Source organism: Rana temporaria, chromosome 6 (genome assembly GCF_905171775.1).
Source record: "Rana temporaria chromosome 6, aRanTem1.1, whole genome shotgun sequence".
NCBI lineage: Eukaryota > Metazoa > Chordata > Amphibia > Anura > Ranidae > Rana > Rana temporaria.
Genome location: NC_053494.1, coordinates 173,632,177 through 173,655,175, shown reverse-complemented (window position 1 = coordinate 173,655,175; position 22,999 = coordinate 173,632,177). Strand labels below are relative to the sequence as shown.

The 22,999-nt window shown below is 40.6% G+C and overlaps 1 protein-coding gene across 3 annotated transcripts in view; it reads left to right on the top strand.

Moving 5' to 3' along the window:
- Window positions 1-8,496, top strand: part of CSRNP3 (cysteine and serine rich nuclear protein 3) — a 162,874-nt gene extending 154,378 nt beyond the window's left edge. For all 3 annotated transcript variants that reach the window (XM_040357832.1, XM_040357831.1, XM_040357830.1), the window contains exons 4-5: window positions 3,192-3,488; window positions 6,660-8,496. In XM_040357832.1, coding sequence (XP_040213766.1) covers window positions 3,192-3,488; window positions 6,660-7,712 — 1,350 coding nt within the window. In that variant the 3' untranslated portion in view covers window positions 7,713-8,496. The remainder of the gene's footprint in view (window positions 1-3,191; window positions 3,489-6,659) is intronic.
- The last annotated feature ends 14,503 nt before the right edge of the window (window positions 8,497-22,999 follow it).

The window sequence follows — 22,999 nt, the reverse complement described above, 5'->3', positions numbered from 1 at the left end:
CATTTGCAGCAACGACATTAAGATTCTGAATGTAGCATTTCTCAGAAGTCAGCAAGATAATGAGGCCATTGCTATGCAAATGGGCTCATTATTATTAATTTGTGTCAGCCCCTGAGAGATCCTCAAATAGCTTTTTGGAAATTTAAGTAAGAAATTAATTAATTCAGCAAAAACATGAAAATACACAGGCATAACAATTTTTTAGGAAGATAGAAAAATAAGATGTGCTCTTCCTACAGAAAATCCTATGCTGTTTAGAATGAACCTCTACTAATGTTAGATCGCAGGGGTGGGACGTTGTATCTAGACAGAAGAGAAACTTAATTTATGTACCGTAGTAACTAGAGTTGGGAAAACCGTTCGAGCTGAGCAAATGTTCGGCCCAAACATAGCTTGTTCATCGAACACTCAAATTTGCAGTGCATTTGGCAGGCTGTTCGCCCGCCTTGCACCCCACAATGCACTGTGCACTACACAGTGCACTCTAAAGAGCTGATTAAGGACCGGGCTGGGAAAAAAATTAGTCAAATTTTAAATATTTAGCTGTTGCAAGAGTCAATTTGTTCACCGAAGTGCTGGAGAGCGGTATAACAAGGTGTCTGCAGGCAACAGTGAAGTATGGTGGAGGTTCCTTGCAAGTTTGGGGTTGCATGTCTGCAAATGGATTTGGAGATTTGGTCAGGATCAATGGTGTTCTCAATTCTGAGAAATGCAGGCATATACTTCTCTGATGGTATGGCATGATGGAGAAGATTGTGATTAGCCCCTAATGTATTATGCAGAAGGACAATGACCCCAAACATATAGCAAAATGTCAAGAACTATCTTCAGAGTAAAGAACAAGGGGACCTGGACGTGATTGTTTGGCCCCCACAGAGCCCTGATTTTGACTTCCAGTATGTGTGTTATTACATGAAAAGCAGAAGGATTTGAGACAGCATACATCCACAAAAGAGCTATGGCTAATTCTCCAAGATGTTTGGAGCAACCTATCTGCCAAGTTACTTTAAAATTGTGTGCAGAAGCACTGAGTGTACCTAGAAGAACTGATGCTGGTTTGAAGCCAAAGGGTAGTCGCACCGAATTTTGATTTTTATCTTCTGTTCATTTACTTTCCATTTTGTTAATTGATAGAAATAAACACTTCTGTTTCTGAAAGCATTCTTAATGAACCTGGTATAAAAAAAAAATTCACAGCTGCCTAAAAGCTTTGCGTAGTAGACATGTGCAATCTAGTTTCGTTACGAATACGTTTTTTTAACACATTTTAGACAAATTTGTTAATTCGGAAATCTCAGAATTTTCGAATTCCAGAGTTTTTTTTTCGAATGTTCCAAAATCCAAAAATATATTTTTAATATATGAAAATTCAAAAACCCAAAAATTGGAAAATCTGAAATAACTAATAATAACTTAAACTATTATATCATAGGTATTGGGATTTCCTTTCAAATTTGGCTGTTGGTGAACGTAAAAAATGCAAATTTATCCGAAGTTATGAATTGTCCGTAATGACAATAGTTATTAGTCATTTAGAATTTTGGGATTTTCGTTCTTTCGAATTTTTAGGATTTTCCTTTTTTTCTTCTTTTCGGATTTCCAAATTTTCTAATTTCAGAAAAAAAAACGAATGAAACAAAATTAATTTTTTCGGCAGTGCACATGTCTATTGCACAGTACTGTGTATAATATAGAAGGTATTAGACCTAGACATGCAGGCTATCCAGAGTAAGTTATTTATTGTTTTTTCTTCTGCTTTAGTGTAACTGCTTAAAACTGAGCTTCACCCAAAAGGGGAAGCTCTGCTAGTCTACCTCCCCTCCCCTCCACTGACACATTTTACACCTTTTGGGGGGGGGGGGGGGGTGGCAATGGGACCGCAGCCCATTCAGAGCACCACGTGCTTTGCGCATGTGCGGTAGGAAATCGGCTGTGAAGTCGAGGTGGCAGTGTCAGCAGACAATTGAAGAGTCGGCTCAGTTGAGGACACCGCTGACTTTTATTTTTTTTTGGGGGGGGAGCCTGGAGCTCCTCTTTTAAGCCTTGTTGAAATAAAACGTACTACGGCAAATGCACGTGCAAGGGCTGTTTATACCCACATGCAGTCCTATTGATGCAACAACCACAGGGACACCACCGCTGTTCACACTGAGTTCTGTGGCCACTGCGACCCAACTGACCTCAATGGGACTGCTTGCACACAACACCTGTGCATCCCTGTGTGGGTAAACGCTGCCCTTGCACAGGTGAATAATTTAGTGCACCCAAGGTGTACGAGGCCTTAGGTGAAACATAACAGGCTGTGCCTCTTCCTCCATCTGTGACTTTCCCTAAACTAAATTTATAGGGGGGTGGTGCAGGGAAGTATTCATCATTTAGGAGCTGATACGATTCCTGATAACTACTGAATGAGAACAAAAATGGGATGGGACTTTACATGTACCTTGTAGGGTCTAATAAATACACATGAGTATTTATTGGACCCTATAAGGTACATGTAAAGTCCCACCCAATTTTTGTTCTCATTGGGTAATTGTTTAATACGGGTTGGTATCTTTTGTAAGGTCATAATTGCCTCTCATTCATCCTTCATACTCTTCTAAGATTCCTGATAAGGCGAGACTCTGGAATGCTAAATTGGTGGCCTTAAATGATGGTGTATGTCTGGGCAAAGCCCCAAAAAAAAAAGAGATCCTATACAGTTTGCAACACATTCTGTCCTGAAATGCCAAGCAGTATTGTCAAGCATGCCAAGTTCTCTTTGCTGGACTACAGAACACCTGTCGCTCTTCTGTCCTTATCTCCATAAAGGGGGGGGGTTTATATTCCATTCAGAGAGAACTTAAGTAGGGCTTAAAACACTGCTTAGGATTTACGTGCAGCAGAGTGCACGGGCTGTTAAGGGGATAAGTGTGTGTATTGGACAGATGTACTGCATGGGGTTTACTTTATTTTTAATTGTTATACTATTTTATAAATGTGCTCAGACATATACTTTAATGAGATTATATGCCTCCTAGAGGATGACTGTGAGTAGGAGAAGTTATTGAGAAAATCATGGCATTACGTTGCATGAGGACACTACCAGGGGAATGGGGGGATCCTTCTTTTTTTGCCCTAGAGTCCTATGTGAGGTTGTACAATAAAATGCAACATAATTTCTTGACCGGTCTATCCATTTCTGATTTCAGATTACAAAGAATGGCACAATAGAGTCTGATGAAGCCAACATTCTCACACTGGATGATATTTCAGATGATGACATTGACTTGGATAACACAGAAGTAGATGAATATTTCTTTCTACAACCTCTGCCAACAAAGAAACGGCGAGCCTTGTTGCGGGCATCGGGGGTGAAGAAGATTGATGTGGAAGAGAAACATGAGCTGCGAGCAATCCGGCTGTCCAGAGAAGACTGTGGCTGTGACTGCAGAATATTTTGTGACCCGGAAACTTGCACATGCAGCCTTGCAGGCATCAAATGTCAGGTGAGCCACCATTCTAATACAAGGCTCTACAAAATGACTCACGGGGAAATCGCACAAATGACATTCCCTACAGGAAAAAATGTTTTTTTCTGTTTGAACGTGTAGTGAACCCCAAGTAGGAGCCGATGATTAATAGGGATCCTCCACCCTGCACAGATATGCAGCTTGGTGGACAAACAAGGGCCTGATATATATTGCTGATATGTGCGATCATAAGGGTATCTTATCAAAACAAATCCTACTGAAAAAATACCATCTTCCTATCTCTGAAATGTGTCTAAATTATCTAACCACTTCCACCTCAATGGTATATCTAATGTAGGTCTTTCGATAAGCATACAGCATTTCGACCTCTACTGTAAGTTGGAAAAATTGTTTTATATGAATAAGTGGGAACAAGATGTAGAGGAAATGTTTGAAGTTGACAAATGGTTTAAAATGGCACATTATGCCCTTTAAAATAATACATTAATACTTCATTAATTTGAAGCGAACTACAATGTTTTGCTATGATGGTACATGGTTCCAGTGAAAGTGGCGGTATGTGTCCCAGGTACTTTCCCCTTATGTTTTCAGGGATGTGACATGGGAAGGCTCAGTGTACCACATATGGTGAACATGTCCAAAAGTCAGGCAATTTTTGGATTTGCATCTATAATTTTATTAATTTACAAACCCAGGTGAACTTGAATAAATCACCACAGCAGGTGCTACTGGGACGCCCAGTGGAGGGAGTGCTGGGACACATAAGGAAACTTGTATCCTTCATCTTTACAGCATCCAGGAAAGCAGTAGCTAGATCTTGCAAGATGCCCACAATCCCCTTCAATTTGGTGAAAAACAAGTTATCGTGGATCACGATTAATGAACGGCTTTCAGAGATATTACTTAATAAGCAGGCTATCTTTGAATAAAGTCTGGGAACCTTGGATTAAATATCTGTCTGAAGTCTTATGAGGCATCGGTACCCGGTTATGCCTGGATTGTCAGGAATGCACAGCTCCCTTTTTTTTATCTTGCCCTCCTTTTTTCTTTCCCCCTTTTTTTTTTTTTTTTTTACTGGCTTTTCTTTCCTCTCCTTGCTTCCTTTTTGAGTGACCAGTGAGTTGTATGGACCTAATTACAACATGGATTTCTTGCTTAGTTCATTCGCCCCCAATCTTATATCGCATGCCCTTAGACCCCTTTCACACTGGAGCGGTGCGCTAGCAGGACCGCTACCAAAAGTCCTGCTAGCAGCATCTTTGGAGCGGTGTGTTTACCGCTCCTTCCCATTGAAAGCAATGGGAAACCGTGGCTATACCTTGCCGTTGGTATTCACCCTTTTTCGCCGCTAGCGGAGGTTAAAACCGCACCGCTAGCGGCCGAATACCGCCGCAATACTGACGGTATACCGCCACCGCACCTCTCGTCCCAGTGTGAAAGGGGCCTTATAGCTATTAACCACACAGCCAAGCAGTTGTGGTTCCCTCCTCTTCCTCTTTATGGAGTCTAAAGGAGCGACGGGGACCCTAGACTATGCCAACAATATATAAGAAATATAATATTTGTTGGAATGTATCAGTATGTCTATACTTTTAGTACCCTGATGTATCTTTTTGGCATACTGAAACACCTATCCTATGTAAAAAATATTTTGTCTTTGAATTCGATACATTTTCAATAATTTTGGAAAAGAAAAACAGCTGCGCAATAAGTGTGACATTAAAAAATTGAAAAATCTACCAATTTATTCTCTAGGACCTCTGCTTTAAATAAATAAATAAAATGATATATATATTGTGAAGGGTTAGCCCGGCAGCGGGTGTGTGTGACCCCTGTAAGGGTTCAGCACACAAAAACACTAGGCACAGTAGACAGTGGTAGGAGGAAAACAAAAAGGTGCGGTTTTATTAGAACTATATACAAATAAAAATATGACAGAAAACAAAAGAAATACAAAAATAAATCCTGGTCAACTTGACCTGCTTGCTATAAACGTTGGTGTCCCTAACTAACAACTGGGTACAGCCTTGTGCGGCCCCAGTTCCTAACTCCCTGCTGTTTAAATCTCTTAGCAATAGCCACACAGGCTTGGTCTCACCGCACAGAGATCACACTATCCAGACTAATCACACAGATCTGGTTCCAGGTTGGAGCATATCTATCTGCATGTTTTTTTAGAGGACCTAATGAGCTCACCTAATTCAGCTGGGCCCATCAAGTCCTCCAGCAGGACTCCCAGCACTCCCCCTAGAGGTATAAACTGGCATAAAGCCTGAACCTAGGGGATATATACACTGCATCCTGGATGCAACCAGGGAATTTAACCTGCCTGCTGCCACAAAATGTCCTCTACGTGCTGTAATATTATCATAAACACTATTATCCACCCATACAGTACATCTCTGAGAGACTACCCCCCCCCCCCCCCATGCTATGGAGATGAGAGGGGGACGTGTTCTTTAGTCCTAACACACGTCCTCTCTTGGGGCAACAAGCTGTTTCAGGATGGATACAGTACTGTAAATTTTGACATCCTAAGATAGGAAGGGTTATGCTGACGTCACATTCTCTTTCCTCATCTTAGAGAAGAGCAGTATACGGTACCATAAAAGTTTTAAAAAGGTACTTTTATACAGTATAAAACGGGACTGACTGAACTGTAGTAGAACTGATTACTTTACAATCAATTCAGAATGATGTAAAAAATGGAAACCTGACCTGACAATGTTATGGTGGTGGGGGGGGGGGGTGTGTGCAGGGGGTGAGGGGAAGACAGAGGACACATATTTTTTAGATTTTAAGAGGAAAATTGAGAGGGATAGATGACACTGCACAAACGCTGTGTTGTCCATCATGCTTTAAAGAAACAGTTAGACAGACCGTAAAAAAATAGGCCCTACCCTGAAAATGAGCCCTAGTGTGTTTTTTGTGACAAAAATTAATATAAGACCCGGGCTTATTTTTGGGGAAACACAGTATTTATAATCCTATTCTAAGAGCGCTGGATGCATGAATATGGTCTTGGGGTGTATATGTGTGTGTGTGTGTGTATATATGTGTATATGTATGTGTGTGTGTGTGTGTGTGTGTGTATATATATATATATATATATATATATATATATATATATTGTCTCTCTTCATATTTTTAAACTTTTTTTTTTTTTTTTTTAACTTTCCCCACTAGGTGGATCGTATGTCTTTTCCATGTGGATGTTCTAAAGAAGGATGTAGCAATACCGCTGGCCGAATTGAGTTTAACCCAATCCGAGTACGGACACATTTTTTGCACACAATCATGAAGCTTGAACTAGAAAAAAATAGAGAACAACAGCTCTCTGCAGCTAATGGTTGCCCTGCAGAAGTTGGTACACTTGCCAATTCAATGGTCCAGTCAGGCCACCCCATAGAGTATTCGGTTGCTGAGAACTTTGCGGTTGAAAGTGACCCTCAGACTGCCATGATGCACTTTCAGAATTCTGATGAGTTGGACTGTAGTGGTGAAGAAGAGGAGGAGGAAGAGGATGATGAGGAGGAAGATGGAAGCAGCTACTGCAGTGAAGCAACGGATTCCAGCACTCAAAGTTTAGCGCCAAGCGAGTCAGAAGAAAATGACGCTGAGGACGATGACGAAGACTGTGACAAATCAGATGACTTTAATGATGCAATTGTACCCCATGATGACAATCTACCTGTATCTTCAGTCTTCTGCTATTCTGATGCCAATGCTTTGCATGAAAACCATTTAAAAAATTCTCCATATTATACTAACCCCTCAACCCTGTACTATCAAATAGACAATAATAATTCTGCTGCCACAAGCCAGCTCACAGAGGTCTACTCAGATCGGGACTCGCTGAAAAATGGGGCTACAAATATGGTGCCTTACAACATGAGACCAGAGCAGTACAAGTATGTTGACTATTCAAGCCAGTCGGTTGAAGAATACACCAATAGTCATTATACATCATCAAGTCCCTCAGTGATAGTTTGCCGAGCAGCTTCAGAAAACGACAATGGTCACTGCAATCCTTTGTACGCTGAACATCGGTCAAGTCTCCCACCAGTAGGGTTCTGCTCATATTTAAAAAGCCCTTCATCTGAAGGATATGTATCAAATTTAAATGGTAATGGTCACCATGTACCTGACCTTAATGATAATGCCATAGCACTCTCCGAGACAAATAAACTTCATGAGGATTGCATGAAATCCCCGGTAGTGGAGACTGTTCCAGTTTAACGGTGTATAAATGAAATGAAAAACGTCTTGGATTTTTTTTCCTCCAATACGATTTACTGATTTCCTACAAAACTGAAGTCAACACCAAGGAAATGGAGATGAACACGTTATTGTCCTAGTCTTACTCGACTTTGAGATTTATGTTTTTATGTTAACATAATGACCATGGCAATGCACAACAACACTGTTTAACAATGTATAAAAAAAAGTATCTAAACAGATTTGTTTATTAGGAAATGTTAATTTTAAATATGTTAATCTTTATATATTTCAGAAATGGCCTTCTATCAAAAAGGTAACATCTGCCAAACCAACACAATCAATCTTTGTAAAGCTGATTTACGGGTCTGTGCAAGATTGCTCAGCTCTGATTCTTTTGCAACCTGTGGATTTCTGATTGGTTGAATTGCAAGTAAGAGCACCTGTCATTTGGGGATTTTTTTATGCCACCAGAAATGTCACAGGTTGCTAAGCTTGTCTTAAATATTGATATCTCAAATTTAGAGAAAAAGACTTAATGTGATTTTGTGTTTAAAATATTATGGGTACTTGTGATTTATTATTTATGAAAGTTCTGTGAAATTGTTTAGTGTATTTTTTTTCTATTTATATTGACAAATAGACGCATGTTCATAAAAAAAAAAGTAAAATACGTCACAGCATATCACGACACGCCCTTACAGAATTGGAACTGTGCTATGCAGAAGCGCTTAACTGGTGGTAGGATTGAAGTAAAGGATACCCAATAATAATTGGATTTAAACATTAAAATTGTTGGTTCGTATACTCTGCATTTTACATGTTAATTTTTATATCTGTAATAGTTTCCGAATTCCAGGCTTAAGGTTTAAAAGGAATTGTAGTGGGAGGAAAAATGGTAAGATACTATTGCTGACCACCTTTTTGTAAATGCAATGTGCCTGGCTGTCCTTGGCCTTCAGTACTTGAGTCCTTATTCTGGAACTTGTGGCTCATGAAGTCTGAACGCCTCTGTTTTTGGTCAGTGACTCGGTCTATTGAAGCCAGAGGATCATGACTGCCGGATGCTTCAGCAGTGGAGGACCACAGGCCACATATTTCTCTGAACACAAGCTTTTTTCTGTTTTAAGAATATCCATTAGTGGATACCAATTTGAAAAGTATATCAAGGTGCCTATATGTGGAGTTAAATTGCCTGTGATTAAATCTGTGGCTCTGAACCATTCAATTCTTTAAATGTATGAAAGACAAAATCCCAATGGATTAGTGCCAACCCCTAGCCTGCTCTATCCACTGGTTGGGGCATTACAGACAATATGGATTGTTTTCTGCTAAATAAAAGATAAGCTGCCTAGTCATTTGGGCATCTAGACTGTATGATGAAACAGGATATAAAGTGCAAAATAACGTTCTAGGGCAGTGATGGCGAACCTTGGCACCCCAGATGTTTTGGAACTACATTTCCCATGATGCTCATGCACTCTGCAGTGTAGTTTAGCATCATGGGAAATGTAGTCCCAAAACATCTGGGATGCCAAGGTTCGCCATCACTGTTCTAGGGCGATTAGAAGCCATTTTGTATGACCAGCTTAGCAATAATAACAACAGATGCCTGCAAAATTTTGAAAAAATCCTTTTAAACTTTTAAGTGGTTAAGCTAGTGGTACTTTCCAGTATTTCCCACAGGAGACTGAGACCATAGGGTTGATTTACTAAAAGTAGAGCATGCAAAATCTAGTGCAGCAATGCATGAAAACCAATCCACTTCCAGATTTTATTGTCAAAGCTTAATTGAACAATCTGACGTTAGAAGCTGATTAGGCTACCATACACAGCTTAGCTAGATTTTGCACTCCAGTTTTAGTGAATCAACCCTCATGGGTTTCACCATAGTCCTACTGACAATACTATATACTAATGATGTTTTAGTGAACAGCATAGTCATCAGAAATTGGAATTTAATGGTGTGCCTTAGGCAGAATGAAACTGAAGCCTTAAATTGCACATGGGAACACAATATGAGAATACAACCGACCTGCTGGGGACTTCTGTTTCTCATCTAGACCAACCACTGCCTCAGATTCATTATTGCTAATAATATGGTGGTGTTGGAACACCAGCTGCTTTCCCTTGTGATGCTTCAGGACAAGCATTCCCAAGCCCACCTACCCTTCTTTCAAAAAGAAAAACGGGATGTTGCTGCTTGAAGTAAATTGGCAGGACTCATTCTTGCTTAGCAGCATATTTTAGGGTCTTGCTGCGCCAAGAGTTCGAGTCACAAACACTTCACGTGAAATCTGAACTCTTTTTGTTGCAGATTTTCCCTACAATCCATTTACCATGGTTTCCTATGGAACACGTTCTGTAGTGCGAATCAGAAAAATGCAAAAAGCACTAAAAATGTATAGGTGTGAATCCAGCCTTCAAGTAATTTTTGAGATGTTGGCAGTCCCCCTTTTTTTTTGAAGGTCACATGACTCAAGAACCATTTTTGAGGCACTTTCTATTAATTTCAATGGAGAGAGGCGCTTTTTTCTAGCGCTCAAAACATACTCCAAAGAGGAGTTTTTTTTCACCTGTCCGCCAGCGCACCGCCCCAGTGTGAAAGCATCCATTGATTTTAATGGGGAGCAGTTTTCAGGAGCTTTTCAGGTGTTTTTTTTTTTTTTTTTAACGCCAAAGTTCTTGAAAAACGACGGTACTTGTGTGAAAGGGACCTTAATGCACTCCTGTGGGGTTGATTTACTGAAGCCGGAGACTGCAAATTCTGATGCAGCTGTGCTTAATAGCCAATCGGCTTCTATTTTCAGCTTGTTCAATTAAGCTTTGACAAAAAAAATAAAACCTGGAAGCCGATTTCTCTGCAGGGCTGCACCAGATTTTGTACTTTCCAGTTTTAATACCTCAACTCCACTTCTATCTTTCGTGTCATACTTATGACTAACACAGTAGTCCACTGCTTGATTTCATTTGTTTGAAATTGTTCTTGAACAAGTGATGATAAAAACAAAGTGCCATATAGATTACCTTGAAATCGATTTCCCCCGATAGTCTGTGCTTCAAATATTATATTGAGCATCTACTCGAAGACATGGGTTACGTCACTTGCGTGTATCCTAAAGCTATATAGAACACTATAACACAGACCATTCTCCTGTATAATGAATATATCTGAGTATCTTTCAACAAACCAAGTTCATGATCATTAGATGTAAAAAATCATTTTATTTCAGGGCCACCATGAACAAAATCTTCCCCGTGAACCCTGTATTATAGAAGAATTGACATTTACAGCTAAATACCTGTAAACGTATTCCTACTGTATATCGATGCACTTTATATAAGGCCAGTACAATCCGAGATACTTTTAAAAATGAAAAGCACCTTTCATAAGTGTAGATATTGAATAAACCCTGGAACTATTCAGCATTTGTAATTCGCATGTTATTTTTCAAATGCTTGTACAAAATACTAACACATCATTACCATAATCACCGGCATGAACATGCCCTTATTAAAGTTCTGTCATATTTCTGTTTACTGAAGTGTAATCAATGCAAGAAGAATTCTGATTGGTTGTTGTGGTTTTGCTGGTTATGGAAGGATGTTGAATGGTGTGCTCTACTGGTAATTGGGGAAGAGGATGCTGACGCTTTCTCATAGCTAGGTGCTCTACATGCTTTATTAACTAGTATATGTTTGAATGGACCTCTATCTCAGCTCATTATGGTATCATGAGTGGGATCCAGTCTGGTATCAACCTTTGCCTAAGGCCCCATACACACCATTAGATTTTCTGCAGATATTTGTCTTCAGATTTTCCAAAACCATGTAGTGCAAGGACCTGCCTGATTGAATACAAATTGAAACTCTTAAGGTTTGACCTTGTATATTATATGGTTTTGGTAAATCTGAAGACAACCTAATAGTGTGTGTGGGGTCTAAGAAAGGGAACTGGACAGTTTTAGGTGAGGGTATCTGTCCCTTGTGGTGATATTGCATAATAAGCAAGTGCAATACTTATTGGGCCTTCTTCATTACTGAGGAAATAATGTCACATGGATGGGGACTCCTGCCCCATAATCCTGTCACATAGGTAGAAATCATCCTCCATAATCCTGTGCTGGCAAATAAACTTGAGATCCTCATTGGACTGTTGTAGAATGAAGGCACATGTAAAATTGTAATGATTTTGAAACCCCCTGTTCTGCAGATTTACTAACCTAATGTAAATTACTCATGCCTGGTAACTACACGTTGCACATTTTCACACTATATTTAATCATTTTCATTATGAAGACTTATCTGAAATATTTAATTGAACCTCCCTTTTTTTTAATTTTTTTAAGCATTAACTACATTTGAGTCAGTTTCTTAAAAAAATATTAACTAATAAGCATTTGATAGATTATAATTTATCTGTCCCACCACCCACAGCATCAAACTTGGCCATATTGAGATAAGCCCCTTCAACATCTGGCACACATCTGCTGCACTCTAGTTTGTTTCGGTGGCCCTAAGTTACTACTGTGTCCTGTAATGATGTAGATAAAATTGCAGGCCACAGTGGGGGATGCAGGCAAAAGGCCTTATGACTCGTCTCCTGGTAAGCATGACGCTGTGTTCCCAGGAGACATTGCGATCTAATACCAGAAAACACTGGGGTGCTTGAGAACAAAATGACACGCCTACTCCTGTGGGAGAGATACACGGAAGTGCCTGGTATTGTCTTGCTGAATCAAGGTATTGGAATCATCTTAAAAATTAGCGATAGCGGAATTTACATGTAGTTATTGTGCCGGTCTCAATAAGCTGAAGTTTCTATTGAGGGTGAACCTCCGCTTTAAGAGCATGGAAGTTGCTCATGTAGTCAGGTGCCCAGATACAAAGTGAAACTAGTTTCAAAAGGCACATTGAAAAAGTGTTTTTGGGAGAAAAAGTTTTATAGCAGACTGGTATCTGTTCCTAAGTCAGAAATTTTAAATATGTCAAATGGCTGATGGCTTTATCTTAAATACAGTAAAACCTTGGTTTGATAGTAACTTGGTTTGAGAGTGTTTTGCAAGACAACCAAATTTTTAAATCCATTTCGACTTAATATACAAGCAATGTCTCGATATAAGAGTAGCGCCATTTCACAACTGAGTATAAAATAGAAGAGAGGCTCCTCTAAAGTCTCGTACACTCGATTGGATATTCCAACAACAATTGTGTGATGGACATGTTTTGTCGGATAATCCGACTGTCTGTATGCTCCATCGGACAAATGTTGTTGGAATTTCCAACAACAAATGTTGGATAGCCATGCTCTCAAATTGTCCAACAACAAATGTGTTCCGTCGGATTATCCAATCATGTGTACACAAACCTGTCAGACTAAAATCCAAAGTACAAACACGCATGCTCTGAACCAATGCTAACCATCAGAAAACATTAGCAGAAGTTGCCCAAAGGGTGGCGCTAAAGAGCTGAAAAAACACATCGTTTTGTGAATGTTGGCTGAAAAAGTTCTAAGTATGCAGGCATCTGTCCACATAGACTGTCCTCTGCACTGCCGTTGATGTTGTCCCTTCCACGAGGCTTACAAGCATGCTCGCAATCCAAGGTTTTACTGTATATATTATGTATATTTTTCTTCTAAAACACTCTTGAAGAAACTTTAACAGAATAAAACATTTGAAAGATCAAACATCTGGGACAAATCTAGAGTCTTTCAAAGTTTTAGTCATGGTAGGACTATATTGTCTACATTACACAATTCACCATCACCCATACTACTTCTGCATCAGCTGCGATTGATGGCTAAAGCCATGACGCTGTACAAATCTTTTACAAGTGCTACGCTCGTGCAAATACAGGAGGAGGGTTATTATAGAGCTGCCATTTTCAATTTGGTTACATTGTATTTCACGCAGATTCACTGAGTTTGTTTAGAAATATTTTGTTTAGAAGGTAGTGCAGTAACCTATTGTTTTTTTTTTTGTTACTATAGTAAATGACTGCAACACAACACCATAATGTGCAACTAGTTGTGTACTACAGTGCAGCATGCTCCCTATGGCGTGCAAAACATACCCAAAAAACTCCACCCGGTGCAGAAAAAATGTGCACACACATAAAGAGTGAAACACAAAAAGGTGCGACGGGTGCTGCGTCAAGCGGTCCTCCGCAAGAAGGACCTGACCCTGATCCCCCGGGGCGTTAGGCTCCAGACGGGGACTGAGGTACTCAAGTGGTCCGAGCAGCCGAAGCCGACATGGACCCCATTCCTTGGAGGGTCTGCCGAAACAGAACCCTCCCAGTACTAGTTTGGAGCAGGCAAACTAAGCCAGAAGGCCATGTCCACCCACTCCCAAGACGTTCAGGGCTGGCCCGAGGACCGGCACCCTACTAATCACACACAGTGACAAATGACGTGCACCAAACAAAAAAAAGACATAAAGTGACAAACACAGGGGTAAATTAAAGAAAGTGGGGGAGAAGAAAGATGAGGGAGAGTGAAAGTGACCATCGTGCAATACAATGGCCGGACCTTCGGTCACGAATCAAAAATTCCTCTGGTCCTAGCCAAAAGGCCCAGCCCTAGAGGCAGGTGTAAAAAAAGGTGGTATGGTGACGTGACCAAGGTGGCAAAAAGCAAAAGTGCCGGTTAAAACACTAGTGCAATTACAGCACCCCTGGACTGCCACTCCAGGGGCACATCACCATAAGCTTTTCAATGAGCCTGACCTACGGCCCGGAGCAGCAGCACCCATCCCAGCCAGGAAGGTAGGAGCTCTGAGAGATTGGGGAGAGCCCACGCCAACAGGCTACTCCCATCCCTCCCTCCTAATCACATTAGGGAAATACTAACCACTCCCCCGGTGGGAAGGAGGAGCTAGCGTTCTCTCCCGAACAACTGACCGGGGCAGGCACCACAAAATCAAGGCCAGGGGCCTGGCCCTTCAGCTTCGACCGCATGTTTCTCCGTCCAAATCAGAAGGCTTTCACCTCCACGCCAGCAGGTTCTGCATCTGCCACCGCCATCCCTTTCCACCTCGCTGTGTACTAGGGATGGTTAGCTGGCAACTGATAAGAACAGATACTACACTTGAACTTAGTCAAAAGGCCGAGAAGCGATGCCCCACAGACGTCTGTTCCACAACTACAGAGTGGGATCCCCTTTTCCATGGTGCTACTGTGCAATGGTTGGCCATACTAGTATTCAGGGGTGGACTGACAACTCATGGGGCCCCCGGGCAATAGGAGATTATGGGGCCCTCAGGCAAAAGATTAAGGGGTCACACAATATACACGCACACACATACAGTATACACACACAGACATACAATATACACACACAGTATACATACACACAGAATACACATACACACACTGAAAAGGGCAGCTATAATCTTAGGATTTAAAAAAAACACAGATTTTTACATACTGTCCCTGGTTTTACTGAGGCTGGCAACCCTGATGGGGCCCCCTAATGGCATGGGGCCCTTGGGCAGTCCTGAATGGTCAGTCCGTCCCTGCTAGTATTCATGCTGTAGGCACTTGAATATATAATGTGGACTTGGACTAAACTCTAGACATGGGGTTGATGGGACAGGAAATGAGAGGAAATTACTCAAATAAGAACAGAAACCACACAAAAAAAAAAAAAACACAAGTGAAAACAAACTGGAGTAGTGTCCTCAGACAGTACACACAGTGTAAAAATTAATATGGGACAGGTTAAAAAAACTTAAGCAGATAAAAATGTATGTACATAAATGTATGAGAGAGATTCAAATAAATCTTTCTTTTACCAAAAATCTCGTTCCATCAGCCAAAATGGACTACCTTTTAAATAAAAAAAATAAAACAATTACGGTATATAAGGAACTTGAGTTAGGTGATGTACTGTTCTCTTTGCAGTGTGGTATTACAGAACTTTCATTGATTTTGCTTGATGTCTACAATGTTGGGCCATAGAATTGATGAACGTTGGGAATGCCTAGTCCTAAACCTGTCCCCTTCACAAACACAACAGATTTAACACAATGCTATTTGTCATCCTTTTTCACTCAACACTACAGTAGTTTATATTTTTGTAACCATATATGATTGTGTTTTCATCTGGCAATTGCAGCATTTGACAATCCACGTATATAAATGGACTATATTGTCAAAAGTATTGGGACACCTGCCTTTACATGCACATGAGCTTTTATGTCATTCCAGTCTTCGTCCATAGGGTTCAATATTGAGTTGGCTCACCCTTTGCAGCTTCAACTCTTCTGGGAAGGCTGTCCACAAGGTTTAGGAGTGTGTCTATTGGAATGTTTAACCATTCTTCCAGAAGAGCATTTGTGAGGTCAGGGACTGATGTGGACAAGAAGGCCTGGCTCACAGTCTCTGCTCTAATTCATCCCAAAGGTGTGATAAATGTTCTCCCGCCCATACCCGGAAGCAGCGGGAGAACATTTATCTCGAAAACGTTAAGTACTGCATTAATTTAAAAAAAAAATACCCGTTTCTGCTCCCCTTAATTAGCCTAAATCTAATGTTAACATTTTTTTTCCGGGTGAACTCCCGCTTTAACTTCCTATGGCACAGTGCCAGTCGTATGCCCTCAGCAACCAAATCTGTTTTCCTTTTCATATTATTGTTTCAGATTTAGAATTTTTATTTACAAATGTTTGCTAGAAACTTGGTGCTGTAACAAATGGGGTAATTTCCATTCCTCTGGCGGAGGAGCCCAAGAGCAGCTTTGCTTTAAAATTGTATTATTTAAATTGCTTGTTATATTAGATAGAAACATTTCATCAGTGTTCAGACATATGGGAACTGCTTACAGACCACCTAGAAATTCTAGGTATTTGACTTTAGTACTTTGTAAGGTTTTTATGTAGACCAATATGCAGTGAAATCGCAACCCCTGATCTCCTACAGATTCTGGGGTAGTGAAAAGTTGAAGCCAGAACACAAAAATGATGGTCTAGCACCTAACATATTTTAAAAAAAAAGTATCAGCATCAGCCACCCCCCATGAGGGATTTTCTTAAAGATAAAGGTAGCCCCTTTTAAACTAGCTATATATATCACCTGATAGTAAATGTAAGGAATAGTGTACAAACCACAATGCTTTAGGAGGACCTACAGTTCGGTCCATATATATTTGAAAACTGGCACAATTGTCATACTTTTGGCTCTGTATGCCACCAGAATACAATTAAAACTAAACAATCCAAATTAATTTGAAGTGAAGACTTTCAGCTTTAATTCAAGGGGTTAAACATAAATATCAAGTACAAATAATTGAAACCATTTTATACACAGTCCCCCCATTTTAAGGGGCTCAAATGTATTTGGACAAATGAATATAATCATAAATAAAATGTTCATTTTTAATATTTGTTGGCATTGACTGCCTGAACATTACCATGGACATTATCAAGACTGGGTTTCCTTCTTTCTGATACTTTGTCAGGCTCTAACTGCAGCTGTCTTCAACTGGTCCTTGTTTGTGGGTCTTTTTGCCTTTAGGTTTGCCTTCAGCAAGTGAAATGCATGCTCAATTGAGTTAAGATCAGATGATTGACTTGCCATTGCAGAATATTCCACTAATTTTCCTTCAAAAGCTCCTGAGTGTTTTGGATCATTGTCCATCTGTGCTGTGAATCGCCGTCCAATCAACTTTGCTGCATCTGGCTGAATCTGGGCTGACCGTACATCTCTAACCACTTAAGGACCGCCTAACGCCGATATACGTCGGCAGAATGGCACGGCTGGGCACAATCACGTACCTGTGATTGTTTAATGCCCAGTCGCGGGCATGCGCCCGCGGCCCGAAGCTTTGTGACCACGGCCGTGGGACCCGCGGACCGTTCTGAAGCTTCGTGACCGCGGCCGCGAGACCCGATCGCCGCCGGAGTCCCGCGATCGGACCCTGTAGCTGAAGAACGGGGAGAGGTGTGTGTAAACACACCTTCCCCGTTCTTCACAGTGGCGCTGTCATTGATCGTCTGTTTCCTGATATAGGGAAAGGCGATCAATGATGTCACACATCCAGCCCCGCCCCCCTACATTTGAGGTCACACTTAACCCCTTCAGCGCCCCCTAGTGGTTAACTCCCAAACTGCAATTGTCATTTTCACAGTAAACAATGCATTTTTATAGCATTTTTTTGCTGTGAAAATTACAATGGTCCCAAAAATGTGTCAAAATTGTCCGATGTGTCCGCCATAATGTTGCAGTCACGAAAAAAATCGCCATTAGTAGTAAAAAAAAAAAAATTATTAATAAAAATGCAATAAAACTATCCCCTGTTTGGTTTGCGCAAAATGTATAGCGTTTACAAATCGATAAACGCTTATTGCAATTTTTTTTTTACCAAAAATATGTAGAAGAATACGTATCGGCCTAAACTGAGGAAAAAAAATTGTTTTTTTATATATTTTTGGGGGATATTTATTATAGCAAAAAGTAAAAGATATTGCATTTTTTTTCAAAATTGTCGCTCTATTTTTATTTATAGCGCCAAAAATAAAAACCGCAGAGGTAATCAAATACCACCAAAAGAAAGCTCTATTTGTGGGAAAAAAAGGACGCCAATTTTGTTTGGGAGCCACGTCGCACGACCGCGCAATTGTCAGTTAAAACAACGCAGTGCTGAATCGCAAAAAGGGGCCTGGTCCTTTACCTGCATATTGGTCCGGGTCTTAAGTGGCTAAACACTGCAGAATTCAGCTGGCTGCTTCTGTCTTCTATCACATCATCAATTTACGCCAATGACCCAGTGACACTGGAAGCCATGCATGCCCATGCCATCACACTGCCTCCACCATGTTTTACAGATGACACTGTGTGCTTTGGACCATGAGGTGTTCCAAGCCTTCGCCAGACTTTCTTCTTCCCGTCATTCTAGTACAGATTAATCTAAAGCCTGGTACACACAATCTGATTTTCTGCGGACAAAGCGTAGGACTTTTGTCCGAAGGATATTGGCCAGGAACTAGTATTGCATAAAAAAGGCAAATAATTGTCGGCAAACAAACACGAAACTACGTGTTTTTTTAAGCTCTTTAGCGACACTCTTTGAGGAAACTTCTAATTTTGTGTTATGGTTAGCATTGCTTCTGAGCATGCGTGTTTGTACTTTGGTGTTTTGTCCAAAGAACTTGTGTGCACACGATCAGATAATCCGACGATACACATTTGTTGGCGGAAAATTTTAAAGCGTGCTATCCAACATTTGTTGGCGGTAAATCCGACAACAATTGTCCGATGGAGCATACAAAGGGTCAGATTTTCCAAAAACAGCCTGCCATCACACAATTCACGTCAGTTTCATCTGTCCAAAGTATGCTTTTCCAGAATTGGGCTGGCTTTGTTGGATGTTTTTGGCAAAGTCCAATATAGCTTTTCTATTCTTCAGCTTATGAATGGCTTGCACCTTGTGGTGAACCCTCTGTATTTGCTCTTGTGAAATCTTCTTTTGATTGTAGACTTTGATAATAATACGCCTACCTCCTGGAGAGTGTCCTTCACATGTCTGGATGTTGTGAATGGGTTTGTCTTTACTATAGATAGGATCCTGCGATCATCCACCACTTTTTGTCTTCCGTGGATGTCCAGCCCTTTTTATGTTGCTGAGCTCACCAGTGCGTTCTTCTTTCCTCCAGAATGTACCAAACTGTTGATTTGCCCATTCCTAATGTTGCTGCTATCTCTCTGATTGATTTGAAGCCTTAGACCCCATACATACTATACAACTTTTGTTGTCAGATTTCCTTTATATTTACAAAAGGGTCTGTAAAAGGGTCTGTCTGTGTAGTAAAAGGGCCTGTCTGATTGCAAACAAATTGAAACACTTAAGGTTTGACCTCATATTATATGGTTTTGGTAAATCTGAAGGAAAAAATCTACGTAAAATTGTATAGTGTATATCCAGCTTTACAATGGCCTGTTTCACTTGCATGGACAGCTCCTCTGAATGCATGATGTAAGTTCACAGCAATAGATTCCAAATGCAAATACCACACTTAAGCCTGGTACACAAGATCGGATTTTCTGTGGACAAAGCGTAGGACTTTTGTCCGAAGGGCTTTGGCCTAAACTTGTCTTGCATACAGATTGCAAACAATTGTCAGCCAACAAACACAAAACTACGTGGTTTTTCAGCTCTTTAGCACCACTCTTTGGGCAACTTCTGCTAATGTTGTTTTATGGTTAGCATTGCTTCTGAGCATGCGTGTTTGTCCGAAGGACTTCTGTACACCATATCGGATAATTCAAAAACGCACATTTGTTGTCGGAATATTTTAAAGCATGCTATCCAACATTTGTTGGCGAAAAATCTGACAACAATTGTCCGATAGTGCATACAAATGGTCAGATTTTCCGACACCAGCTTGCCATCACACAGTTCCCGTCAGAAAATATGATTGTGTGTATGGGCCTTTAGAATCAATTTTAGACCTTAATCTGCTTTAATTGATGAAGAAATAAAGGAGTAGCCAACACCTGGCCATTTTTATTCAATTGTCCAATTACTTTTGGTCCCTTGAAAAAGGGAATGGCTATTCTTAAAGCGGAGGTTCATCCAAATAACATCTATATAAGACCAAATTCTTTATACTTCTAACATGTACAGTAGGCATTTATTTTTATTTTTTTTAGGCTGTACATACCTTACAATCTATATTTGCAATCCAGCTTCCGGGTACTCACTCCCGCGGGAGTAGGCGTTTCCAAGCTGAGCCGCAATGTAATCTGGGCGTTCGCCCAGATGATTGATGTCCTTCAGAAAATGTTCCCCCCGGCGGATAAGGCCCCCCCCGTATTGCGTAGGCGCGTCACGAGAGTCACAGAGTTTCCGAAAGTAGCCGAACATGTAGAGCCGCGAGTTAGCTCTACACGGCGCCTGCGCACCGACTAGGAGCCATGTAGAGCTGACTGCGCAGGCGCCATATAGAGCCGACTCGCAGCTCTACATGTTCGGCTCCTTTTGGAAACTCTGTGACTCTCGTGACGCGCCTACGCAATACAGGGGGGGGGCCTTATCCGCCGGGGGGAAATTTTTCTGATAAACATCAATCATCTGGGCGAACTCCCAGATTACATTGCCGCTCAGCTTGGAAACGCCTACTCCCGCAGGAGTGAGTACCCGGAAGCCGGATTACAAATATAGATTATAAGGTATGTACAGCCTAAAAAAAAAAAAATGCCTACTGTACATGTTAGAAGTATAAAGAATTTGGTCTTATATAGATGTTATTTGGGTAAACCTCCGCTTTAAGAGCTGTAATTCCTAAACCCTTCCTTCTATTTGGATGTACATACTCTCTAATTAAAACCTGAGAGTGTGCAGTTTCAGCCCACATTATATACCTGAAAAAAAATGTAATTGTGCCTGTGTCCAACAAAAAAAAAAAAAAAAATATATATATATATATATATATATATATATATATATATAGACCAAACTATATATGAACTATATATGTATGATCTTAGAAATATGATAATGCAGCGACTGCTTACATGGTCCGTGCCCCCTCTCCCTTCACAAATCACCTACTTATGGTAGGTGTAAAATATACCCATAAAGAAAAAAGTTAGGGGTTTATACTTTCCTCACTTTCATCTTCTGTCCACTGCGCATAGGTGAGGATGACGTCACTCTTTTTCCTTCTCGATTCTGGGGAATACAGAGCAGGCAAAGTCCAAGACAATAGACTAGAGCATGGGTGTCAAACTCAATTTCATTGTGGTCTGCATCAGCATTATGATTGTTCTCAAAAGGGCCAGTTGTATCTGTAAAATTAGATGTCCAGCGCATCCCCTCCCCTTACATTAGATGTCAAGAGCCAGCCCACCATCAGAAGTTGAGTCCCCAACTCTCTCTTACATCACAGTGCACCCCCCTTTCCTTAAACTGCTGCTGGGAACAAGCTGGATGCATTTCTTGAAAGCAGAAATTAGGGGTCTGGAGGAGGACCAGTGGAGGGCTGGAGCTCTCCTGCAGCTGCAGGAGAGGTGCGAGGGCCACATGGAATGGGCCGGAGGGCTGGATTCGGCCCGTGGGCCTTGTGTTTGACACCTGTGGACTAGAGGGTCGTCTCTCAAAAATTTGTCCGTATTTCTCATGAATATTCAGGAAGGAAGGAGAAATCTCACCCAGTATTGTGGAAGACAAAATATGCATACGCCTGCTAACAGTAGGTGATTTGTAAAGGGGGAGAGTCCTGAGCTAACTGAGATGACCTTTTGCTTTACTGCAAGGTCTGCTTCAACTGAATGGACTGCATAGGTTTGTCTCCTTCTACAGAGTTTGTAAACAGGGATGAGAAAAGCAATTTGGTGAAATGGATTACATTGAGCTCAGTAGACTAAATTTGCTTGGGGGGGGGGGGGGGGGGGGGGGACATTATACTTTTTCCCCCTTTTTAGAGGGTTTTGTTTTAGGGAGTATAATTAGAGAAGTACAATTTTTCATCTAGCACTCATTATGGTATTTTATGGTTTTTGTTTTGAGTTCTTTGAATATTTTCTGCTGTCTGTGTTTTCTTTCAATGAAAAAAAAGTAAATTTAATGAGGCCAACAAGGGGCCCTTTTTTTTTTTAGCACAAGAACAGGTCCACAATACTTGAAACTGAACACCTGTTACCGGCCGAATCCATTTAAAGCCCAACCTACCCTTATAAATCGCCCAAAATCTCTTTACCCAAACACACAAATTTGTGCATTTTGCCAGAATCTCCTGATTTTCATTAAAATTACATGGGAATGAAGGGACTCAATTTTATCAATCCCTAGTACTAGATTTAAAATGGTAATTAAAAATTTAGTTTGTGCATGTAGATAATGAGGGATGAGCCAAACATACCTGGGTTCAATTAGAGGCAGGTTTGTCGAACTCAGAAGTAAAAAAAAAAAAAAAAAAATGGCCATTTGCTATCTAGACTAATAGGTAAGGGAACTCTTATGTACTGTTTTCATATTTAAATAAACCTTTATTGTGAAAAAAAAATAGGTAGGGGATTGTCAAACTATTTGGCATGTTTCCTAGGCCAGTGCAAAGCTCGCTATGCCAAGATTGAAAACAACATATGGCAGACAGCAGCAATTTAAAAATGCAAAATTCCCTTAAATGGCATGCCTGGACATCCCCAAAAGTGCATGTGAAGGGTCACATCTGTATGATTGAGATATATATATATATATATATATATATATATATATATATATATATATATAGTGTGTGTGTATATCCTTCTGCAGCAAAACTGACATTGAGGTCCCCCTCAGAAAAATACCCCCAAAATATGTAGAC